The sequence below is a fragment of the Myotis brandtii genome, unplaced genomic scaffold (assembly GCF_000412655.1).
Source record: "Myotis brandtii unplaced genomic scaffold, ASM41265v1 scaffold43, whole genome shotgun sequence".
Taxonomy (NCBI): Eukaryota; Metazoa; Chordata; class Mammalia; order Chiroptera; family Vespertilionidae; genus Myotis; species Myotis brandtii.
The window spans coordinates 5303875-5327385 of record NW_005366455.1 but is presented as its reverse complement, the minus strand read 5'-3'; the positions used below and the strand labels follow the sequence as shown (position 1 = coordinate 5327385).

The window sequence follows — 23511 nt, the reverse complement described above, 5'->3', positions numbered from 1 at the left end:
TCTTCCTCCTCGTTTAAAGTATTACATGAGTCTCCTTTTTTCCCCCATTGACCTCTCCCCACCCTTCTTCTTTTGTTCTCCTAATATTGTAGGGTAGATGATGTGCCTCCAGGAATATCTCTGCTTCCTGACAATATTCTGCAGGTTCTGAGGATCCAGCTACTACACTGTGTTCAGAAAATGGAAGATGGGTTGGAGGAACAACAGCAAGCCTTATCAATTTTGCTTGTCAAATTCTTCATTATTCTTTGCAGGTATCTAGTGCAAATAAACTAGTTATTTGTTTTAAGTAAATATTACCAAAATGGTAATGCATTTATTGATTATCAATGGTGTTTTATCATATGGAGCATTAAAGAATGAGTGTACCTTTTGCAATAGGCTTGTGGTTTGTTGTTATATTGAAAAGCCTTTTTAGTAACTAATACCTAGTTATAGAAAGATTCAGCCAAGATTTTAAAAAATTGCTTTAGAGCAGTGGTTCTCAACCTTCCTAATGCCGCGACCCTTTAATACAGTTCCTCATGTTGTGGTGACCCCCAATTTCATTGTTACAAATTGAACATAATTAAAGCATAGTGATTAATCACAAAAACAATATGTAATTATATATGTGTTTTCCGATGGTCTTAGGCAACCCTTGTGAAAGGGTCATTCGACCCCCAAAGGGGTCGCGACCCACAGGTTGAGAACTGCTGCTTTAGAGTAAAGACAATGACAGTTTTTCCTAACCAAGAGTTTGTTGCACTGGTATTTTCTAAGTGGTTCTCACCTATAGACATATATACATTTTTAGTATTGTGAATTATTTTTGAAATGTATTTTTCTAATGTTTCGTTTTATAAATGTACCAAGAAAGTATAGTTATTCTATAGCTTATATTTTCCAGGGTTATAGATAATTAGGTCTGTGGTACTTAAATTTTGGTATGTCTAAGTATCAACTGGGAAGCTTAATAGAAATATAGAACGTGAGCCTTACTTACAGAAATTCTGATACAGAAGAGCTCAGGCATGCTGTGTCTCAGTGGTTGAGGGTTGACCTATGAACCGGGGGTTGTGTTTCTCTTCCTAGTTGGGGGACATTTATATCCTGCTATGTTTCTGAATTCATTTATTAAATTTAGTGGTTTTTTAATAGAGTCTTTAGGGTTTTATATCATGTCTTCTGTGAATAATGATAGTTTTACTTCCTCCTTTCCAATTTGGATGCCTTTTATTTCTTCTTGTTTGATCACTCTGGCTAGCACTTCCAGTTCTATGTCAAACAGGAGTGGTGAAAGTGGGCATCCTTGTCTTGTTCCTGGTCTTAAGGGAAATGGTTTTAGTTTTTGCCCAGTGAGTATGAGTTGGCTGTAGGTTTGTCATATAAGGCTTTTATTATGTTGAGGTATGATCCCTCTATTCCCACTTTGCTGAGAGTTCTATCAAAAAAGGGTGTTGGATTTGTCGAATGCTTTTTCTGCATCAATTGATAAGATCATGTGATTTTTGTCTTACAATCTGTTAATGTGCTGTATCACATTTATTGATTTGTGGATATTGTACCAGCCTTACATCCCTGGAATAAATAAGCATACATTTTTCTCACTATTCATATGTAATAAATATATGTATATTATTTTCTTCTCACAGAAATCTATCTAATGTGGAAGAAATTGGGACTTGTTCTTACATAAATCATGTCATCACTATGACAACACTTTATATCCAGCAAGTAGGTGTGAATTAGTATGTTCCTTTTTGTGGCTTTACTGAGAGTAACTAAGTTTTACTTTTTCTGTAGTATAGTTACTAAAGTTAAATGTTTTCAGAGTACGTAATAATTGAGAAGAGAATTAAAATTACTATTGATACAGTATATTTCAGGCATCTTATACATATCATCTAAAAGTAGAGATGCAATTTATTAATATATTTAAATTTAAATAAGCAAATTATTTTGTAAATGGCTTTTTAAAATGACACAACTTGTCATTTTATGTATTATTTATTCATTAAACATCTCTTATTGAGCACATAGGTTTTTTTTGAAAAGATGTTTGGTTATTCATTGGAAAACCTTCCTAGGAAATAAATAAAGCTTGAGAGGTTACATTCAGTTCATCTGATTAATTGACTATATTTTTTAGATTCAAATGGAACTTAGACTTATTTGAATAAAAATAATTTATTATTAGATAATGAATGAAACATAGTCCTTTAATGTTACAGGTAAGGATGTTATACAGTTTAATATTTTTAACTAAATATAATTTTATGATTAACTTTATTCTCAGTTAAAAAGCAAAAAAAAAGAGAAGGAATTGGCAGATCAGACATCTATTGAAGAATTTGTAATCCATGCATTGGCATTTTGTGAAAGTTTATATGATCCATATCGGAATTGGAGACATAGAATTTCAGGGTATGTCTTATAAGTTCATAATTTTCATTTGAACCTGAATGTCATAATATGTGCAATTCTTCAAAGCAGACTTTATTCTCTATCAAAGCAATTGGTAAGATGTGCATAAGATGACCCCCATTTCTGTCTCTGAAGTAGAGACTATATTGGAGGTAATGAATTCATGATAAATGCCACTTCCAGATAATCAGTTTACCCTGAACTTTCATTTTGTGATGCAATTGAGCGCTTATAATCAGATAGGGAAATTTCAGAGCACAGTAGCATTAAGTAGAGAGTACATATTTTTCAAGGAAAGGTCTCTGTTTTTAAAGCATATTTCATAATTTGAAAATGATTTTTAACATTTTGTCTAAGGGGCGGGTGCGGGGTGGAGGGGGTCAATGGGAAAAAAAACAAAGGGGACATCTGTAATACTTTCAACAATAAAGTTAAATTAAAAAGCAGAAACAAAAAAAATAACAAACCCCACAACATTTTGTCCATTTATTTTTATTAAATGGAGCATGTGTCAGTCACAGTCTAGTCAGGAAAACAAACCATACTAGTATTTAAAAAGAGAGAACAGCCCTAGCTGGTTTGGCTCAGTGGAACTGAAGGGTCCCAGGTTCGAATCTGGTCAAGGGTCCATGCCTGGGTTGTGGGCTTGATCCCCAGTAGGGGGCATGCAGGAGGCAGCCAATCAATGATTCTCTCTCATCATTGATGTTTCTATCTCTCTCTCCCTCTCCCTTCCACTCTGAAATCAATAAAAATAAAAATATATTAAAAAAAAGAAGAATATAGGATGGGCAAAAGTAGGTTTACAGTTGTGAGTAAGTGAAACACAGTTTATTCATGTATTGTTATTATATTTTCTACAGGAGCAACTGTAAATCTACTTTTACCCCACCCTATATAAATCAAGGAAATTGTTTAATAGATATTAGAGAACTCAAAAAGCATAGGGGGGCACTGATAATACAAACAGTGACTTCAGGAAACAACTACTTCCCTGGGGCGGAGGGAACAAAGGGAAGAGATTGGAGTTATCAGAAACTAGAGGTTTGGAGAGCTTCTGAAGTGCAGCTTGGACCTCTGAGGAAAGAGCATTGCTTAGCCAGTGTGGGTACTGCTGAGCAGCCATAAAGAGGCTAGTTCTGAGATTGCCAAAAATAAGTGGAAGATAGGAACCAACTGCGAATGTTGCAGTTAAGAACTATTGGCTGGTAAGGAATAAGGAATGAATCCCTTTTTTGCTCTTTAACTTTCTGGGCTCCATTTAGTACTCACTGTTGGGGAACTCAACAGTGGGGTTTCTTGGAAAAGTGAAATATAGTTTGCAGAGTGCCTGTCCCAGAATCACAAAGCAGATAGAATATAGGATGATGGGTTTGGAGTTTAGTGACAATAGTGTAATTACCAGTACAGAGCTCAAAGAGAAGAGTTGGTAAAAGTACATTCTATTTGTGTTGGCCTCACAGAAGTCTGTGGAAATATTTCAGCTATCAAAACTACTGGAATTGTCATTAAAAACAAAACTGATCCCAGCCCATACTGGAGCTATATTCTTAAAATGGAAGAAGCCAGTAGTGTGGACTCTTTGTGTCCAAATAAAATTTCAAATAGTGTCATAGAGTAGCCTGATTTCTGATGAATTTTAATGGCACTGTCGTAATAAACTATCTTAGGTACCAAATTAGCAGTACTGCTGAACAGTTCTTTTACAGATTGGAAATTTTAAATAGCTAGTTCCTTTTTTCATTTCTAGTTTGGAGACTTAACCTGGTAGCTATGTTTAACCATTAAGCATTTTTTAATTTTTGCTCACTTCAAGAGAAGAAATCCTTTCATTGGTGAGCATTTAAGTGATTGACTAGATTTCCTCTTTAAGATTATGTCAGTCCTGGAGATGCATTATTCAGTACATAAATTAAAAGTAAAATATTAAATTTATAGTTATTTTTGTAATCGTGCCATCTCTACTTGTCCATGATATAATATGGTATTAACTTCCTTTTAATGATAGACGAATCCTTAGTACAGTGGAAAAGAGCAGACAGAAATATAAGCCAGCTTCTCTCACTGTGGAGTTCGTCCCCTTCTTTTACCGTAAGTAACTGCTCTAATTTCTCTTACTTTGATTTGGTGTTAGTAGCCCTGTGACTTTAGGGAAGATATTAAATTCTGACTTTCCATTTGCTCATTCGTAAATGGGGGCATAATATCATCCTCATATGGAATATTATGAGAATTAAATAAGATGGCAAAAAGTATCTAACGTACTACCTGAAAGATCGTTTCTCTTTTCCTTTCCTGTGAAAAAATACATATCAACCTTGCATTTTATAGATATTAGCCTTTTCACAAATAGTTCTTGATGTTTCAGTGTCAGACATTCCCAAGACATAAGTCATATTATAAAAGAAAAATCTTATTTATTTGTTTATTATATTCACAGAGTGTTTTCAAGAAAGTGAACATCTCAAGGAAAGCCTTAAGTGTTGCTTATTGCATCTCTTTGGAGCCATTATAGCTGGTGCGCAGGTGAGGAAAGTGTTGAATGTTAATATATGAAACAGCGGTTAACAGTGCAAAAAGCTTTCCATGGATTATTTAATGTATTCTTTGTCTTTTTATAATTTCATGAACCTTACAAATATTTTTCTAAGTTTATATCTTTTTAAAAACTAATCTGCTTCTTTTGTTAACTTCCTAGAAACCTAAGTAATAATATTATCACTAAAATTAAATTAATGCATAACCAGATTTAACAGTTTTTGGTATTATAAGTTCTTACTTGTGGTGACTTTTCAGCTGCTAGTTCTTTCTTTAGAGTATGGAGGATAGGCAGCCCTATTAGTCCACTTGATGAAATCAAGCTCTAGCAATTTGATTTCCTAAGACGTGAATTTAGTCACTCTTCTGTTGTCTTATAATTAGTAAATGCATATAAACAAGGTTTAAACAAAGCCTTAAGAAAAAAAAAGGTTTATTTTGTAATGTTTATTTCTTTTTTTTTAAGTTGAACATCTTCAAAGCTGTCTGGTAAACTTTTGAGTATGATTACCAGTTGAAGACAGGATTATAGTTCAGAAAGAACATTCCACATGTTTTCTTTAACCACACAGTTTAGATGAGAGGTTTCTAACACTTTTTGTATCACGTACCCCTTTGGCATTCTGGTAAAGCCCTTTATCAGAATGTTTTCAAATGCCTATAATAAAATACATAAGATCACAAAGGAAACTCATTCTACTGAAATACAGTTACTAAAATGTTAATAAAATAAATTTGTAACATAGTAATACGTGCTTTATAACACATTAAATAAAAAGATATACCAGCAAGTCTAGTATAATTAATGTAATTTCAGAGAAGAGATGAGGATAAATGATGTTTTTAAAACACTGCAACAACTATAATATATGAAAATGTGTTTGATTTCTGTTGGTGACAAAATCACAAGTATTACTAATAATATTACTTGGGTTTCCTAGTGGACTACTTTGCCTTCTCTTCACTCTAGTAGAAGAGGGGGAGTCTCTTTGTAATGAGAAGAATGGTGATCAAAATTGTGTTTTCAATTTGTTTTCTTTATCACCTACCTTTGTTAGCTGATATCATTTTTTTTGCTTTAGTATCTCCACTACTAAGAAGAATTAATAAGTATATGTGAATAAAATTGGAAATGACATTGTTTTTGACTAATGGAAGAAGCTGGTTTGATCCCATTTCCTTTTTGAACACAGAGACTTAATTGTTAGTGCCCAGGGGTAACCAAGCCCCGAGAAACCTCCAGTATTAAAACTAACATGGAAATCAAGTAGATACTAAAAGGCCAATTTATTATTTTACATACTGAAAATACTCAAAATCGTTATAATCAGATTATAGCTGTAATAACTGCTATATTGAAGCCAGAAGGTTATTTATTGACTACAGCATCAGTATAAGGATATTTAGATGAATCGAATATCTAAAGGCATAAGAATGGCCTTGTCATAAAGAACAGAAATATTGAATTCTGATGACTATTCTCCCTTCCCAAGCATTATGCCTTACTATTGGTATATTTGTTCTATTCTGTGTTATATTAAGAGCAAGGGCTTTGGAGCCAGATACTAAATTCTAACAGCTTAAGTTAGAAGTTTACTTTTTCTTTCATTAAAAAAAATAAAACAGCAGTAAGCAGTCCAGAGTTAATCTGGTGGCTCTAGGATCTTCAGGTACTCAGGTTCCTTCTGAAAGTCAGTTTATTTTTTCTTACTATTTCTTATGCTACAAGATAGCTCTAGAACAGTGGTTCTCAACCTTCTGGCCCTTTAAGTACAGTTCCTCATGTGTGACCCAACCATAAAATTATTTTCGTTGCTACTTCATAACTGTAATGTTGCTGCTGTTATGAATCGTAATGTAAATATCTGATATGCAGGATGGTCTTAGGCGACTCCTGTGAAAGGGTCGGTCGACCACCAAAGGGGTCGCGACCCACAGGTTGAGAACCGCTGCTCTAGAAGAACTCTAGATGGAGAGGGGGATGAAGAAGACAAATGGCATGTGCCAGCTTTTTTTTAATGTGATACTGAAAAGCTGACAAGATGTTGTTTATTTTAATCTCATTTGCTAAACTCCATCAGATAACTGAAAAAGAGGGCCAATACATCCAGATAAAAAATTTGATAAACCTTGCTTCCTTAGCAGCAGGGGAGGTTAGGAAATGTAATCTTTATTCCAAGAGCAAAGGGTCCTTTCTTTTTATTTGTAAAGTGATATAGTCTACTGACATATCGTTGACCAAAACTGTGTCACGTGACTGTTCCGAGCTACAAGGGAAGGTGATGAGTTTTCTAAGTGGGGAGATTGCGATGTGAGTAAGAATTCTGTTAGGGAATGAAGACATGTAAATCACTGGTAGTGTCTGTCAAAGTATCTGATTAAAAATGTTTTATATTTGATATACTAAAATAAAAAGTTGTCTGAAGACCTGTTAAATTCCTTTTTTTTGCAAACACAGAAATTCAGTTTTTTGGGTTTCATTTTTGTTGTCTCTCATGTTTCAGAAGAATGCTTTGCAAGCAATTTCTCCAGCCACCATGGAAGTTCTTATGAGAGTTTTGGCGGATTGTGATTCTTGGGAGGACGGAAATCCTGAAGAGGTGGGTAGGAAGGTAGAACTGACTCTGAAGTGCCTTACAGAAGTGGTGCATATCCTTCTCACGAGCAGCTCTGACCAGCGTCAAGTGGAAACCAGTACTCTTTTGGAGAACTATTTCAAATTGCTAAATTCAGATCATTCAGCTTTACCTAATCAAAGGAGGTCCAGAGAGTGGGAAAGCCGGTTCATAGCTCTACAGATAAAAATGTTGAGTAAGTATCACAAAGAGTTTATTATACCCATTCCTATTATTTCCTAATTAATTTACCTCTGTTTGTCATCTGAAAAGCCTAAATTTAAAGTATGGCTAGATTAAATGTTTTATGATCCCAAATTTTCTACTTCATAAATGGATGATTTTGTTTTTATTCCCCTAGATACCATCACAGCCATGTTAGATTGCACAGATAGGCCTGTTCTTCAAGCCATTTTTCTTAACAGTAACTGCTTTGAACATCTCATACGACTGCTACAGAATTGCAAGGTATTTTTCTATTATTACTATTCTTGATTTTTAAGAAGTCATTTTATGTTTTGATTCAAATTTGCGCATATTATTTCCATTTATTTATTGTGGTAAAATACACATGAAAATGTAATTTTAACCGTTTTTAGGTGTACAGTTCACATCATTAAGTACATTCACACTCACATAGCTGTGCAACAATCACTACCATCCATTCCCCATGTTTCTTTTCATCTGGTAAAACTGAAAGTCTATACCTGTTAAACAACTTCACATTTTCCCTTCCACTCAGTAACCACCACTCTACTTTCTGTCTCTGATTTTGACTACCCTTAAGTACCTCATGTAACGGGAATCATACAGTGGTTTTTTGTTGTTGTTGTTTATTTGTTTGTTTTGACTTGCTTATTTCATTTAGCATAATGTTCTCAAGAGTCATCCATGTTGTATCATATCTTCCTTTTTAAGGCCAAATATATTTTTGTGTGTGTATGTATGTGTGTGTGTGTGGTACTCCATATTTTGTATTTTTCATTCATTGCTTTGATTTTACCTTTTGGCTGTCGTGGATAATATTGCTATGAGTATGAGTATACAGATATCTCTTTGAGACCGTGCTTTTAATTCTTTTGGGTATATATCCAGAAGTGGAATTTAGTCTGTCTCAATAGCATATTGTCTTTTCTGTGAGACATTCTCTGCTGATTCTTTAAGAATTTAGGGATATTAACTAATTTAATTATTGCTATTTCTTATTTTAGTAACTTTGAGTTCCAACAGAGAGATAAATAATAATTATAGTATGTGAACTAATGGTTGTTATCAAAAATGAATAGTTGATTGTCATTTTAAAAGTGGTATACTTCACAAGTGGATTCTTGGATTTATTTTCAAGATACGTGGAAATCCATTTAAGCTTCATTTCTGCTTATGGGTTAACAATCCAATGTTTTTTCTCCATTATTCTTGTCTCTGTTTTTAACAGCTGTTTTTAAATGCTAACAATAAGGTGGCAGACAAGAACGAGAAAGACCTGGCCAACAAATTACTGACAGAAATAAATGAGGACCAGGTATCTACAAAGCCTGCATCTTGTTTCAACTGAAGTCCAAAATCAATCAATGGGAGCAACTATTCCTGTACTTTTCTTTCTTTTGTCTTAAAATACACAAACATTATCTAATTCTAATCTAAATTATTTTTGAAAATTCTTTAAAGTAATTTTTATTTTTAATTTTTTAATCTAAAGATAAGTCTATTAACATCTTGGTAGTTGATATAAATGATCAATAGCATTCCACCTGTGTATGTGTGTGTTCTTTTTAGTATGAGGAGATACAAAGTACAGGAATGGAATCCCACTATCAATGCTGTCCACCTGGTGGTGACTTCTTATTTTTGGGGCTTCCTTTTCTAAACATTGTGGTGTATTGGGACTTTAGGGCTTTGTTTGTGAAAATGTATGATCAGTTTTAATATCTTGATTCTTTGCTTCTTGTTGACAAATAATTATTATAATTCAATGGACAGCCTGAATCTTGGAGGAAGGGAAGAAGATGCCGAACTCTTTGAGTCTAAATTTAGAATAAGTCTTAACTTTTTTCTTTTCTAAATATTCAACTCTGTATAAGGTAGAAATATAATAGCTACGTTGCTTTTTATAATACATTAGGTAATTTAGTTTGGTTAGACCACCTACAAAGTTGCTTTGTCATTTTCTTTTGCCCAAAAATGTTTGTGAATGAGCTTATATGATGTCATTGTCTTAATGTTCAGGTTTATAGAGCTGTGATATAGAGAAGGACATGATAATCTCTCATTTTCTGTTCTGGATGTACAATATCAATTACAGAGTATTGTTTTAGATTTCTCTGAATTAGTCCCTCTTAAGGCCTTCTTATAGATTAATAAAATAGTATTAATGCTAGTATTTCTAATTTTAGGTACTGTGATGCCTAGTCCTCTTAGACAAAGTCTAGGAAAGATCTTTTTTGTATGAAATTCTATATGCAGAATGTTTAATGCATATTATGTTTGTTAAATATATAATGTTTAATAAACAAAGAACATCAAGATAGCTTAAATAACTTTCCTGAAAGTGTTAGAGCTTGGCTTTAAACAACAAAGATCAAATCAGTCCCCTTGTACTTAAATTTTTTTTTTAGTGGGAGGGAGAGGAAAATTCTCTTTGTGGAGTGACTAGCTTCAAGTCATAGTAATATATTCCCAAAAACAAATTTTGGGGACTCTTAGATTTTACAGCTTTCTGGTCCTTATGTTATGCTTTTGTGGTGGATGATTAATGTTCAGGTTTTTAAAAAAATATTGTTGAATTTATATTTGTTTTTGGTGGTGTTGTTTTTTTACTATAAATCCACTGATCTGAAATTTAACACATCTCTTTTTTATGATGAAGTTTAAACCGAAATAGGCAAAACAACTTTTGCATTAAAGGTTACCTTCTCAAAACATGACGATGCTTATAGATATATACTTCATTTTCTGTTCTGCTTCAAATTCTGTATTTTATGTAAAAACAGATACACTTTATTGTTTGCACGTATGATTGATTGGTGCATGCACATATCATTTCAGGATTTGGAAACTAAGTAGACGACTATTTTAGACATCTCATTATACAAGCTAATGAAATTTAAATGTAGGAAGTTCATGTGTATTTTTTAGGAAGATTAAAACATAATAGAATTTCCAATGATAGACCTCCCTCCCTTCCTCTTGAGATTGTCCATTTTTAAATAAAAAGCATGTATTAAGCTTGGTGTTTTGTGTTGTTGATCCCCTCCCCCCCAAAAAACACATTTTAATGTAATGAGTGAATGTAACCCTATCCTTGACACATGGCTTATTTTCTCTCAAGTAGGTAACTTTTCTTGCAGGTTTTATATTGTTTCAGAAATCAATTTTATTGAAAGAGGAATGTATTGCATGTTAAGTAATTATTTTTTCAGGTTTTCAGAACAAAGGTTTCCTAACTGAATATAAATCTTGACTACATTTATTAATTTCTTGCTTTTTCCCCCTCTGGTAGGCATTTCAGGGACAGTTGGATTGTTTGGCTGTATCAACCATTCAGGCTTTGACAGCAGTAATGAGCAAATCTCCAGCTGCTAAGGTAAAACATATCCCTAAGTTCTAAAATGTTAACTTAGATTTATGAGTTTTCAATATATAATACCCAAAGTCACATAGGAAAGTGTAATGCATAAAGTTTCATGCCTGAAATGAAATAGTTCACAAAATATCTCATCTTAGTGTAGGATTTTTTTTTTCTGATAATTTTCAAGACAGATGCCTGTGATCACTGCTTTGGGATTAAGACATTGATGACTAAACTGCAAGCTAGTAAGGATTTACAGTGTCAGTCAACACATGGGTAGAGAGCACTGGTTTTGAAATGGTGAAATGATTTTTTTAAGTGATTTTATGTAGTGCATTTAAAGAATTAAATCTTATAGTTTTTTTTATTAATAAAATAATCACACTTTCACTATTTGGTCATTTCTGACTGATGAGAACATGGACATTTTTCACACGTCAATATCCCTATCAATTCTGGACTTGTTTTTCCATATGGCCATGAAAACTTTGCTCTTTGGTTGCGGTCACTTAGTATTTTCTTTTTCTTCTCATTTGTTTCACTACCATTGACTCTGTCCTGCTGTCCGTCTATGCTCATTTTGTGCTAGTAGTTTCCTCATTGAATAGTTTTAAAGATAGTGAGATCATCTATATAAAGTGGTAAGCATAGTGTTAGGCACATGGTAAGTGTTTAAAATGTTATTGTCTATTGTTATTACCACTAGAGGCCCGGTGCACGAAAATTCGTGCACTCGGGGGTCCCTCAACCTGGCCTGCGCCCTCTCGCAGTCCGGGACCCCTCGGGGGATGTCTGACTGATGGTTTAGGCCCGCTCCCTGGAGGATTGGGCCTAAGCTGGCAGTCAGACATCCCCCTGGCAGCCCGGGAGCCCTTGGGGGATGTCCACCTGTGGGGAGCGGGCCTAAGCCATTAGTTGGATATCCTTTGTGCTGCCGTGGAGGCAGGAGAGGCTCCCGCCCCCGCTGCTGCCCTGGCCAGCCATGAGCCGGCTTCGGGCTGAGCAGTGTTCTCCCGGTGGATGTGCACTGACCACCATGGGGCAGCTCCTGAATTGAGCGTCTATCCCCTGGTGGTCAGTGCTCGTCATAGCAACCGGTCATTCCCAGTCGTTCCACCATTAGGGTCAATTTGCATATTTACCCTTTTATTATATAGGATATTATATAGGATTTACTTTTTTATCCATCGCTTCTAATATGCTTTATGCTTCAATTACCTTTCTAATACCAGAAAGGAATGAATTACTCCTTTTTCCTTGAGCCATGCCTTCAGTTATATTCCACTCTTTGTTGTTTTTTGTTAGGGGACTAACTTTTGCCCTATATTCTTGCTATATATGAATCTTGGTTAGATTTCTGCTGAATAGGCTTTTACAACTGTTACAGGCTGGCTTGGGAATCTAATCTTCATTTATGACAGTTTATGTAAGGAAAAAGATCATTTCAAGTTCTAAGTATTTTGGCGTGTGAGTATAATGGATTGCTTGTATTTAAAAAATACCTTTTGGGAATATTTTCTACCCTTGATTCTCCTCCCCAGTTTTACTCATTTAGTTTAAATCTTTTGATATTATAATGAGTATATATATTTCTGCCTACTTTACTGGACCAGTTTAGTGTTGCTAGGTTTTTTTTGTGTCTCACTAGTTCATAAATGTGGTTTAGACCTTACTAGAATGAACTCAATGTTCCACTTAATTCAGACCCTTTAGATCAGGGGTGGGGAACCTTTTTTCTGCCAAGGGCTATTTGGATATTTAAAACATCATTCCAGGACCTTACAAAAGTATCAACTTAAAAATTAGCCTGCTATATTTGGTCAGACATTTAATTAACTTATCCCTAATGCCTTAGCAGAGCCAGACCAAATGATTCCATGGGCCTTATATGGCCCACAGGCCAGACGTTCTCCACCCATGCTTTAGATAACAAAGTGTCAAAAGAAAACTACCCAGTTTTTTGTTTTGTTTTGGCCACTACTCAAAATTGTCAGGACTCTTTTGTCCTTTGAGGCTGCTATGTGACTCCTGTTACTCCCAAATTTTCATTTTTTCTCCATTTTCGTTTTGACTTAATATAATACTGCCATAATTATAAATCAAGTGAAGAAAGTAAAGTGTCATGTAACCTAACCTGTAAAATACAATCATTTTATGATACACAACTATTTGCTAATTTTATTTATTTTACATTTTGGTAGATTATTGTAACATTGTATTCCAGAAGGTATATGGAGTTTATTTTAAGATGAAGACATGTGATTTGAGAATACAGAAATGTTAAACTCATAATTTTTTAAATATTAAATTTATTAGCTTAAATGGATATTCAACATTTTAAAAAATACTCCAGCAAATTTGACCTTTGAAAATATGCTTTATTGTATTTATTTTTCCTCCCCTAGGAAGTATTTAAAGAAAGAATTGGTTATGCACATATGTTTGAAGTATTAAAGTCCCTGGGTCAGCCATCACTGGAACTACTTAAAGAACTTATGAATATGGTGAGTTTTTAGCTCTATTAAAAAATATTCTGTTATTTCCATATCAAAGACAGTAACTAACCTTTTATCTCTTCTGTTGATTTACAGGCTGTAGAGGGTGACCACACTTCAGTTGGGATTTTGGGCATTAGTAATGTCCAGCCTCTCTTGCTTCTTATCCAATGGCTTCCTGAGCTAGAATCCCAAGACCTGCAGATCTTCATCTCTGATTGGCTGAAAAGAATTTGTTGTATTAATAGGCAGAGTCGAACTACTTGTGTCAATTCAAACATGGGAATTAGAATCATTGAAACCCTTGATTCCCATTCTTCCCTTCATCGAACTTGTGCTGAGAACCTGATTTCTCTCCATGGTTCCTTGGGGAGTCAGTCAGTGAGCTCAGAAGAAATCCGTCGACTACTAAGATTGCTGAGAGTGGATGAATCTGAGTATATACACCCTTATACTATTCCTGTGACTCGAGCAATCCTGACAATGGCCCGAAAACAAAGTCTAGAGAGTGCACTGCAGTATTTCAATTTGTCACATAGTATGGCAGGAATTTCTGTGCCTTCCATACAGAAATGGCCAGGGTCTGCCTTTTCCTTCAATGCTTGGTTTTGCTTAGATCAGGATCAGTTGACTCTTGGCAATGCTAACAAAGGAGGAAAAAGGAAACAGCTGTACAGGTACTGGTACAAGTTATGGAATATAAGTGAATGCTGTCATAGGATACATGCTGTGATTCTTAAAAAGCTTTTCAAGCACCAATTTTTAATATATTTTTAATTTTTATCAAATTTTATTTCTCAGGTAACTTGAATGAAAATGTCAGCAGTCCTTTCCCCAACAGCAGGGTGTGTGTGTGTGTGTGTGTGTGTGTGGTGGAGCTTTAAGCAGAAATGCAGCTCAAGCATCTAGTTTTAAACATACAAGTTACCTGAAGCTTCTTCATCCTTAGGGTGTATACAGTTTAATTATAGGTGCTTTGTTGCTTTCATAATATTAATTGTATATCTTAAATATTTTTCTAGTTAAGTTCTGAGGTTAGTTTGGAAACAAGTTCCATCTTAAAAATATTGTAAAAATGGAGAAAAAAGGAGTAATAAATTTGAAATTGAATGGTAATCTCTCTGTCCCATTGAAGGTGCTATGTAATTATATGAAGGACCAGGAAACCTTTATGTACTAGTATGTACATCCAAAATTAGTTACTTCAGTAATAATTTTTATATGCCTTTGATTTTTAAGACCTTTATTTATGCTTTCTGAATCTTATTTGGGCAAATTTTTAAGATTTGAACGCTTACAGCTTTACTATTGTTTACTCATGGGATTCCACCTATAAGACTACCTTTTATAATTTACTCAACTCTTATGCCCCCCAAAAAGACTTAAAAAACATTGTTGAAGCAAGATTGAACTGACATGTGATAATAGAATATAAGCCATGACTTGTTTGATAAAGATATTCATCATGATGATGTGTTTTTTTGTGCCTCAGTGATGATAAAACTGAAAACTGATTTAAAAAGTTCTGATAATATATATTTTTGTTAGCTTTTTTACAGGAAGTGGCATGGGTTTTGAAGCCTTTATTACCCATTCAGGTATGTTGGTTGTGGCTGTGTGCACAAAAAGAGAATATGCGACTGTTATGCTTCCTGATCACAGTTTCTGTGATTCTCTCTGGGTAAGGCTTTAGGGCATCACATTTAACTTTTTTAAAAAAAATCTTTATTGTTGAAAGTATTACATATGTTCCCCTTTTCCCCCATTGACCCCTTCTAGCTGTCCCCATACATTTCACTTCTTGATTTTTTTTTTCTTTTAAAAAGCACACATTTGGTGCATGCACATCAGGTGTTGTCATCTGCTTTTTTTTGTTAATCCTCTCCCAAGGACATTTTTTCTATTGATTTTTTGAAGGGAGGGTGGGAGGGAGAGAGCGAGAGAGAGAGAGAGAGAGAAACATTGATGATGTGAGAGAGACACATTGATCATTTGCCTCCTGCATGTGTCCCAACCGGGGCCAGGGATTGAACCTGCAACCCAGGTACATGCCCTTGACCAGACGAGATCCTTTGATGTGCGGGCCATTGCTCTAACCACTGAGCAACATCACCTAAGGTGTCATCTCCTTTTTGAGAATCGATTAATTTTCACTTTCTATTCATGTTGAAGTTCATCTATAAGGAAGTTAATACTCTTTATCATTATCATTGTAAATTTAGCAGTAATCATTTTTCTGCTAAAAAAATAAAATGCAATGTTACTTCTTTGATGTGTTCTAGACCTAAATTTGATTTTTGAATTCCAATTTAAAGTGACAACATAAATTGTTAAAAACTACATTTCTGTTGCTGCTCTTAAAATATAAAATGCTTCTCATTAGAAAAAATTGATTCTAAAGAATACTCATAGACTTGGAAAATGCAGAAAAGATACTATGTAACAGTTGTGTATAGATTTTCTAGAATAGATGTAAGTGCTTTCATAGTACTTCAGGAAAGTTATTTAAGATCATTTTTTAAAAAACATTTTTATTGATTTTAGAGAGGAAGGGAGAGGGAGAGAGAGATAGAAACCTCAGTGATGAGAGAGAATCATTGACCAGCTGCCTCTTGCATACCCCCTACTGGGGATCAAGCCCACAACCTGGGCATGTGCCCTGACAGGGAATCAAACTGACCTCCTGGTTCATAGATCGAAGCTCAACCACTGAGCAACACCAGCCGGGCAAGATCATCATTTTAATCAGCATTTAGTCATGCTTAAACTTAATGTTCTGCTCTTCACACAAACTAGTTAGAGAGTACTAAATACTCTGAAAACATTGTCATTTGAAAAACTTAATGTGATTTTCACCTTTAAATATATGTTTTACTTTACCAGCACAACATAACCATTGTTCACATGCCTGGAAAAAGGCCCTTTGGTCAGAGCCTTGTCTATATCTACGATAATGGCCAGCAGAAGGTCTCTGCCCCTCTCAGATTTCCTGCTATGAATGAAGTAAGCACATCTCACCTACTCTTTATAGGACCAATTGATTGAGAATTCTTGAAAATTTTCAGTTTAATGTGGAAGGTTCTCTTTATTCTAAATATGTGCCCATAAATTTTAATGTTTCCTGTATACCAAGATATAGTAGGTTAATATTTAACTCAGTTAGCCTGTCATCATTAGATGAAGTCAGACAACATGTAATAAAAACAATTCAAGGAAGAAATAAATGTAATTAAAGACTTAGAAAAACAAAAACAACACACAACAGCCAAAGGAAAACCAAAGAAAATGAAGAGAACAGAGCAAAGGATCCTTTAATAAAGCTCTCCAACTATACGAAATACAAACTGTTATGATGAACTTGTTTCATTTTCCTGTGAATTTGAAACAATAATGAAGAAACTTTACATCTTCACATTATAGTTGGAATTTATTTTCCAGGGTGACTCTTAAAGAACATTAGTGCAAAAGTTCTTTGAAAGTATTTGGATAATTTTGAAAGGGCCTTTTCTGAAGGTAATGGTATGGATTAGATTGCTTCCCGAGTCCTAGGATTCTAGTAATTTCTTCTTGCTATTTATCTCAATGACCATTTCAGGGTAACCTGTAATTGGCATTATTTTACTGATGTATAATTCTCTTTATAAATTTGAAGGGATAAAAGGAGTTTTCTCTATTTCATAATATAGTAAAGTTGTTAAAAATTTTGTTCATATACACTCATTAAAAATTAAAAATTTGCAAAAGGATATAAAGTGAGATTATAAAAGTAATGCATCCAAATCAAATAGGTCTAAGGTAACATCTGTAATGTTCTCTTATGTGTACACATGCGTACACATTCATGATCCGGCAGATGTATTTATTTGCTTAATTTTATGTACTGTTTCATTTTAAATATGAGGATAGAAATTTAATTAAAAGAGTGTAATTTGTTTTGTTTCCTAATTTTTAGCCTTTTATTTCTTGCTGCATTGGTTCAGCTGGGCAAAGAACCACCACTCCTCCACCATCCCAAATCCCAGATCCACCTTTTTCTTCTCCCATTACCCCTCATCGGACATCATTTGGTGGAATTCTGTCATCAGCCTCCTGGGGAGGAACAATTGAAAAATCAAAATTGATGACCAAATTGATATCTGCGGGAACCCAGGACAGTGAATGGGGATGTCCCACATCCCTGGAGGGTCAGCTGGGGTCTGTTATCATCTTTTATGAAGCAATACAGCCTCCTCAGGTGAAGGCATTATATTTAGCAGGTGCGTATATTAACATTCATACTGTTTAATTCAGCAGCTCTCCACCTGTGGGTCGCGACCCCTTTGGGGGTCGAACGACCCTTTCACAGGGGCCGCCTAAGACCATCGGAAAACACATATAATTATAATTACATATTTTTTTGTGATTAATCACTATGCTTTAATTATGTTCAATTTGTAACAATGAAAATACATCCTGCATATCAGATACTTACATTACGATTCATAACAGTAGCAAAATTACAGTTATGAAGTAGCAACAAAAATAATTTTATGGTTGGGGGTCACCACAACATGAGGAACTGCATTAAAGGGTGGCGGAATTAGGAAGGTTGAGAACCACTGGTTTAATTAAACTTAGTTTTTTTCTGTTGCCTAAATCTGAAAGGTATATTTGTTTTAATTAAAGCTTAAAGGGAAGGGGAAAAAAACCTCCCCCACCCCATACCCCGCCCCCCCCCCCCGGCATTATTGAGATGTTATTGACATATAACATACGTACATTTAAGGTATACAATGTGATGAGTTAATACACATATATATTGTACAATGATAGCTGTGGTAGTTAACACCTCCATCCACTCTCAGAATTACAATTTTTGATATGTGTTAATAATATTTAAGCCCTATCCAGCTTGACTCAGTGGATAGAGCATCAGCCTGCGGACTGAAGGGTCCCAGGTTTGATTCCAGCCAAGGGCACATGCCTGGGTTGCGGTCTCGATCCCCAATAGGGGATGTGTGCAGGAGACAGCCAATCAATGATTCTCTCTCATCATTGATGTTTCTATCTCTCTTTCTCCCTTCCTCTCTGAAATCAATAAAGAAATATATTTAATAATAATAATAATATTTAAGATCTTTCTTAACTTTCAAGTATATTACATAGCATTCTTATTTTAATAATTGCATTATAGTTATTTTCAAAATTATAACTATTTTAGTAGATTGTTCAGGAGTTAAGCCTTAAGTAGCCATGTATATTAACTCTGCAGAATAACTTATTAGTGTCAAAATTTCTTTTATAGATTACATGGGAGATTTGAGATGAATGAAAATGTTCAAACCTTCAAAGTTTTTATTACTTTAAAACTCACCAAAGTATTTGAAGTTGAACATTATAATCCATATAAATTCCAAATTAATGATAAGTCATTTAGTGCAATTATCACAGCTCTATAGTTTTGATTTTATTCTTACAATTTTTCCTACTTATAATTCTGCTCTTGTAAATAATAATTATTTGTAATATAGTGTTCGTAATGATTGTTCTTAATTGTTGCATATTATATTGGATTCATAATGCATGATTTACTTAGGCTGTTTATAATTTTTAATATTGATATAAACGTAAATATTCAATATTATAGGCCTGGTGCACGAAATTCGTGCATGGGGTGGGGGTTCCCTCAGCCCAGCCTACACCCTCTCTGGGACCGCTGGCTCCTAACAGCTCACCTGCCTGCATGCCTGATCACCCCTAACTGCTCTCCTGCTCGCCTGATCACCCCCAGCTGCTCTCCCCTGCCGGCCTGATCACGCCTAACTGCTCTCCCCTGCCGGCCTTGTTGCCCCCAACTGCCCTCCCCTGCCGGCCTGGTCACCCCCAACGGCTCTCCCCTGCCAGCCTGATTGCCCCTAACCCCCTGCCAGCCTGATCTGGCCCCCAACTGCCCTCCCCTGTCAGCCTGATCACCCCTAACTACCTCTGCCTCGGCCCCCACCACAATGGCTTTGTCTGGAAGATGGCCGGTTGACCCGGTCTAATTAGCATATCACCCTTTTTTTAGTATAGATAGATTATATAGGATAGGATTGCTTAAATGAGGGGGAAAAGTCTTTTTCAGCAGGAGGAGATGCTCTTTGCAGACAGAAATACATAATCCCTATATCTGGACTGATAGCCAGCCATATGCACTATACCACCAAACCGGTTATTAAAAAATTGAACTGCTTTCTTACACCTTACACCAAACAGCTATTGCCCTTAAAACCCCTCCTCGGCCCTCACCTTAGGTTCTGCCTTCGTAGTTCACCCAGATTAGGTTCTGATTGGTCGGTTTCTATGCCAGTCAGTGTCAAAAGCTCTGCCTCCTAGGCAGCCGTTGGCTCCTCACAGTTCACCCAGATTTGATTCTGATTGGTCAGTTTCTACGCCAGTCAGCATCAAAAGCTCCGCCTCCTAGGCAGCCATTGGCTCTTCGGGGAAATCCAGAATGGCCCTTCTGACAGCTGTCTCTCTCTCCGGGTTTATCTTCGGGCCTGATCCGCAGCCTCCACAGCAGCTGCTAATCAGGTCCTGCCTCTCTCTCTGGGCCTGATCCATAGCCGCTGCTGCAGCGGTGAGGTCCTTAGGCCTCCGGCCCAGCACCAGGCCAAAGACTAACGACCTTGCCTGCCTCGCCCCCCTACCCCCTGTCGCCCCGCCCGCCCGCCACCAGCCTTGTGGGCCTCGGGGGAGGGACCGAGAGGTGCTCCATGCACTTCCTGGTGACCGGTCATCCCTCTGGTCGTTAGGTCCTGACAGCCGTAGGCTATCATTAGTGTAGATGATGAACTGTTGTACTTACTGTTTTTTCTTAATTTGACAGATATACTTATGATAAAATTGCAGGATAAATATTCAAAGTATGCATATTATTATGGCTCTCAATGCATATCACCCAATCAGCTTCCAAAAGGGATATACAGTCCTTACCAGTAATGCATGAGTATACCAAATTCATCACAGCCTTTATACTGTTTCCTCCATTTTTTAATGTAAAATGGAACCAGTTTTAATTGTATTTCTTTGATTTGATTTTTTATTAGTAAAGAGTTTTGTCCTGCTCATTTGTTACTCCATTTCTATGATATCTATTCAGATATATTAAAAGTGATATAAAAATAAAGTACATTTTGGCTAGTGTGTTTTAACTGTGTTATATGAGTAGCTAGAAACAGCTCAATTTAAAATTTTGTTCTGATTACGCAGAACCGAAGAGGCCAAATCTATTCAATGATATGTGTGTGTGTTTGTGTGTATAAATAACTTTTAGGTCCAAACTGTTTAAGCCCTTGGAAATTTCAAGAGTCTGACATGGCGGACCTGCCTGGTAATGTCCTCCTTCATTATACTGCAAAGGTCAGAGTAAATTCATGGTTTGTTTATCTAGTTGTAACTAACTATGCTATCTATGAACTAGAATTTCTTTTTATATTTCTTTTGTCATTTCAGTGGGTAATTGAGAAGGGGCTTGAATTGCCATTAAAAATTATTAATTTTCAAAGGAAGTTGAGAAACATTAAAAATAAAGATGCACCTCTCATCTACAGTTTAAATGTGATCATTAGTCATCCCAATAATATGAATAGGAATAGCTATAATGGGAATTTGTACAAATGAATCAACTTCAGTAAATGAAACTGTTTAAATTTTTTTTCCCCTACTTTTTTGGAAGGAGTGAGGAAACAGAATTGCTCAGCATTTGCTTTGTTAATTTTTAAAATATGATGTTAGAAAACAAAAACAAAAAGGGAATGTTTACCTAGCATGGAGAAAAAAGCAACCACCTATAAGCATACCATTCTTAGTCATTTTTCCCTTGGACAAAAGGTCAGCAAGGACCAAGTGAAAGAGATCAAAGGTAGAGCTGGGAGAAAGAAAAGGGAGAAGTTGCAAAAACAAACTATCAGTTGCCCTCATTATATTCAGTGTTACATTGACCAAGAAAATGCTTTTGCTGTGTGAGATTATACATTATAGAACTTTTTCCTAGTTTAGTCTTCTAGTTTAGTTTAGTCTTCTGGCCATAATTTATTACTTTGAATACTCATTTGTTATATCTAGCCTAATAAAATTTACTTATCAGTTGGAATTTCCCCCTAACTTTTTATTTTGATTAATTTCAAACCTAGAGAGAATTTGACAGAATTTGAGAGAATTTGTAAGGTGAAGTCTTATATACTCTTCACCTAAATTTCCCAATTATCAATGTTTTTAAAAAGGCAAAAAAGTCTTCTTGCATATATTGGTTTAAAAGAGAAAGAAATGTAAAACTATGTGGTTGGTGAGTGGTAAGTTCTAGCCTTAGCTCATCTGTCAGATGACAAGCAGCAGTGACCTGCATTTGATGAGTACTTTAGAATATAGTCCCTGATTCTTTTAAGAAACAATCAGAGACTAATAATACTAAACTTAATATTGTAGGCATTAATGGACTATGCTATATACCTTTTAAAGTTATGGTGAAATGTTCCATCTATAGTTAAAGTTATGTTTTGTCTTCGTTGTGCTTAGCTGTTTGCCATGTTTATTTATTTATTTATTTATTCTTAGGCCTGCAAAAATTCAATCTGTCTTGATTTATCTACTAATTGTTTGCATGGAAGGTTAACAGGAAACAAAGTAGTAAACTGGGACATTAAGGTAAGTTAATGATAAATTGTAGGCAACATTTTTGTAAGTTTACTGATTCTTTAGAAGGGTTTATGTTTTAAGCACCACCAGATTTATTTGAATAATAAGTCACCGTTAAAATGTTTGCAGGATGAACAAATAAGTAGTTGAATGACTGATTTGCTTGAAATTTAGGTTTTAAACTATGCTGTCAGCTTAACAGTTTTCATGATAAAAATATACTATCTTATTAATTAATTGCTCCACTTGTTAAGGTATTTAATCCCTAAAACTATGTGGCAGATTTCAACCCTTCTGGTCACTTTAACACCAATTGAATATGCTTATTCTTGCAGTGGAACAAATCATTAGGATAATTTTTCCTGTCTAAAAATAAATCCATCAGTTAGTATTAATCCTCATGTTATTTCTGTGGTATAAATAAATAAATATTTATTTGTTTATTTATTTATTTATTTATTTCAGAGAGGAAGGGAGAAGGAGAGAGAGATAAAAACATCAGTGATGAGAGAGTACCATTGATTGGCTGCCTCCACGCCCCCTACTGGGGATCAAACCCGCAACCCGGGCATGTGCCCTGACCGAGAATCGAACCATGACCTCCTGGTTCATAGGTCAACGTTCAACCACTGAGCCACACCAACTGGGCTATAAATCTTTTTTCTCTTTGAGTTTAAGAACAGATATCAGCATAGTAAGATTTATGATATGCTTACCAATTTATAAATTAACTTTGGCTGTCACTTGTAAGATTGGTTTTACAAGGCTTGTAAATATGAAGAGGTTGTATACAAAGTTTAGCTGGGTCTACATGGCAGTTTAGAACATTTTAGCAGTTCATAACAGCTAATGTTATGTAGACTCACTGTATGTCAGGCACCGAGCTTACTTAATCCCTGTAACAACTTTACAAAGTAGGAATTAATATCATCCTAATTTTAGAGATGAAGAAACTGAGGCAGAGAAATTAGTAACATGTCAGAGGATTTTGAATATATTTTGTTAAGCTATTCAAAATAGTCACTTTGAACTTTGGTTGAAGCCACCTACTCCACCTTTTTTGTTAAGTAAAAATAGAGGAGTCAGTCATATTTCTCCTGTCAAATATATTCTTTTTTTCATGATTTATTCCCCTGTTCATTATGCTTGATTGCCTTTAGACAGTTTCCTCTTACATCCTTAGTGTTACATTATAAAGTCAACACATGTCATGTTTAGATTGCCTGTTTGGAAT

At 35.2% G+C, this 23511-nt stretch overlaps 1 protein-coding gene across 1 annotated transcript in view; it reads left to right on the top strand.

The window, feature by feature from the left end:
• NBEAL1 (neurobeachin-like 1) overlaps window positions 1–23511 on the top strand; it is a 114894-nt gene that overhangs the window by 21966 nt on the left and 69417 nt on the right. Inside the window, exons 3-17 of the mRNA XM_005874255.2 lie at window positions 93–254; window positions 1635–1716; window positions 2279–2406; window positions 4415–4497; window positions 4847–4932; window positions 7449–7755; window positions 7921–8027; window positions 11059–11142; window positions 13533–13631; window positions 13719–14299; window positions 15171–15303; window positions 16506–16625; window positions 17575–17878; window positions 20917–21002; window positions 22197–22286. Coding sequence (XP_005874317.1) covers window positions 93–254; window positions 1635–1716; window positions 2279–2406; window positions 4415–4497; window positions 4847–4932; window positions 7449–7755; window positions 7921–8027; window positions 11059–11142; window positions 13533–13631; window positions 13719–14299; window positions 15171–15303; window positions 16506–16625; window positions 17575–17878; window positions 20917–21002; window positions 22197–22286 — 2452 coding nt within the window. The remainder of the gene's footprint in view (window positions 1–92; window positions 255–1634; window positions 1717–2278; window positions 2407–4414; window positions 4498–4846; window positions 4933–7448; window positions 7756–7920; window positions 8028–11058; window positions 11143–13532; window positions 13632–13718; window positions 14300–15170; window positions 15304–16505; window positions 16626–17574; window positions 17879–20916; window positions 21003–22196; window positions 22287–23511) is intronic.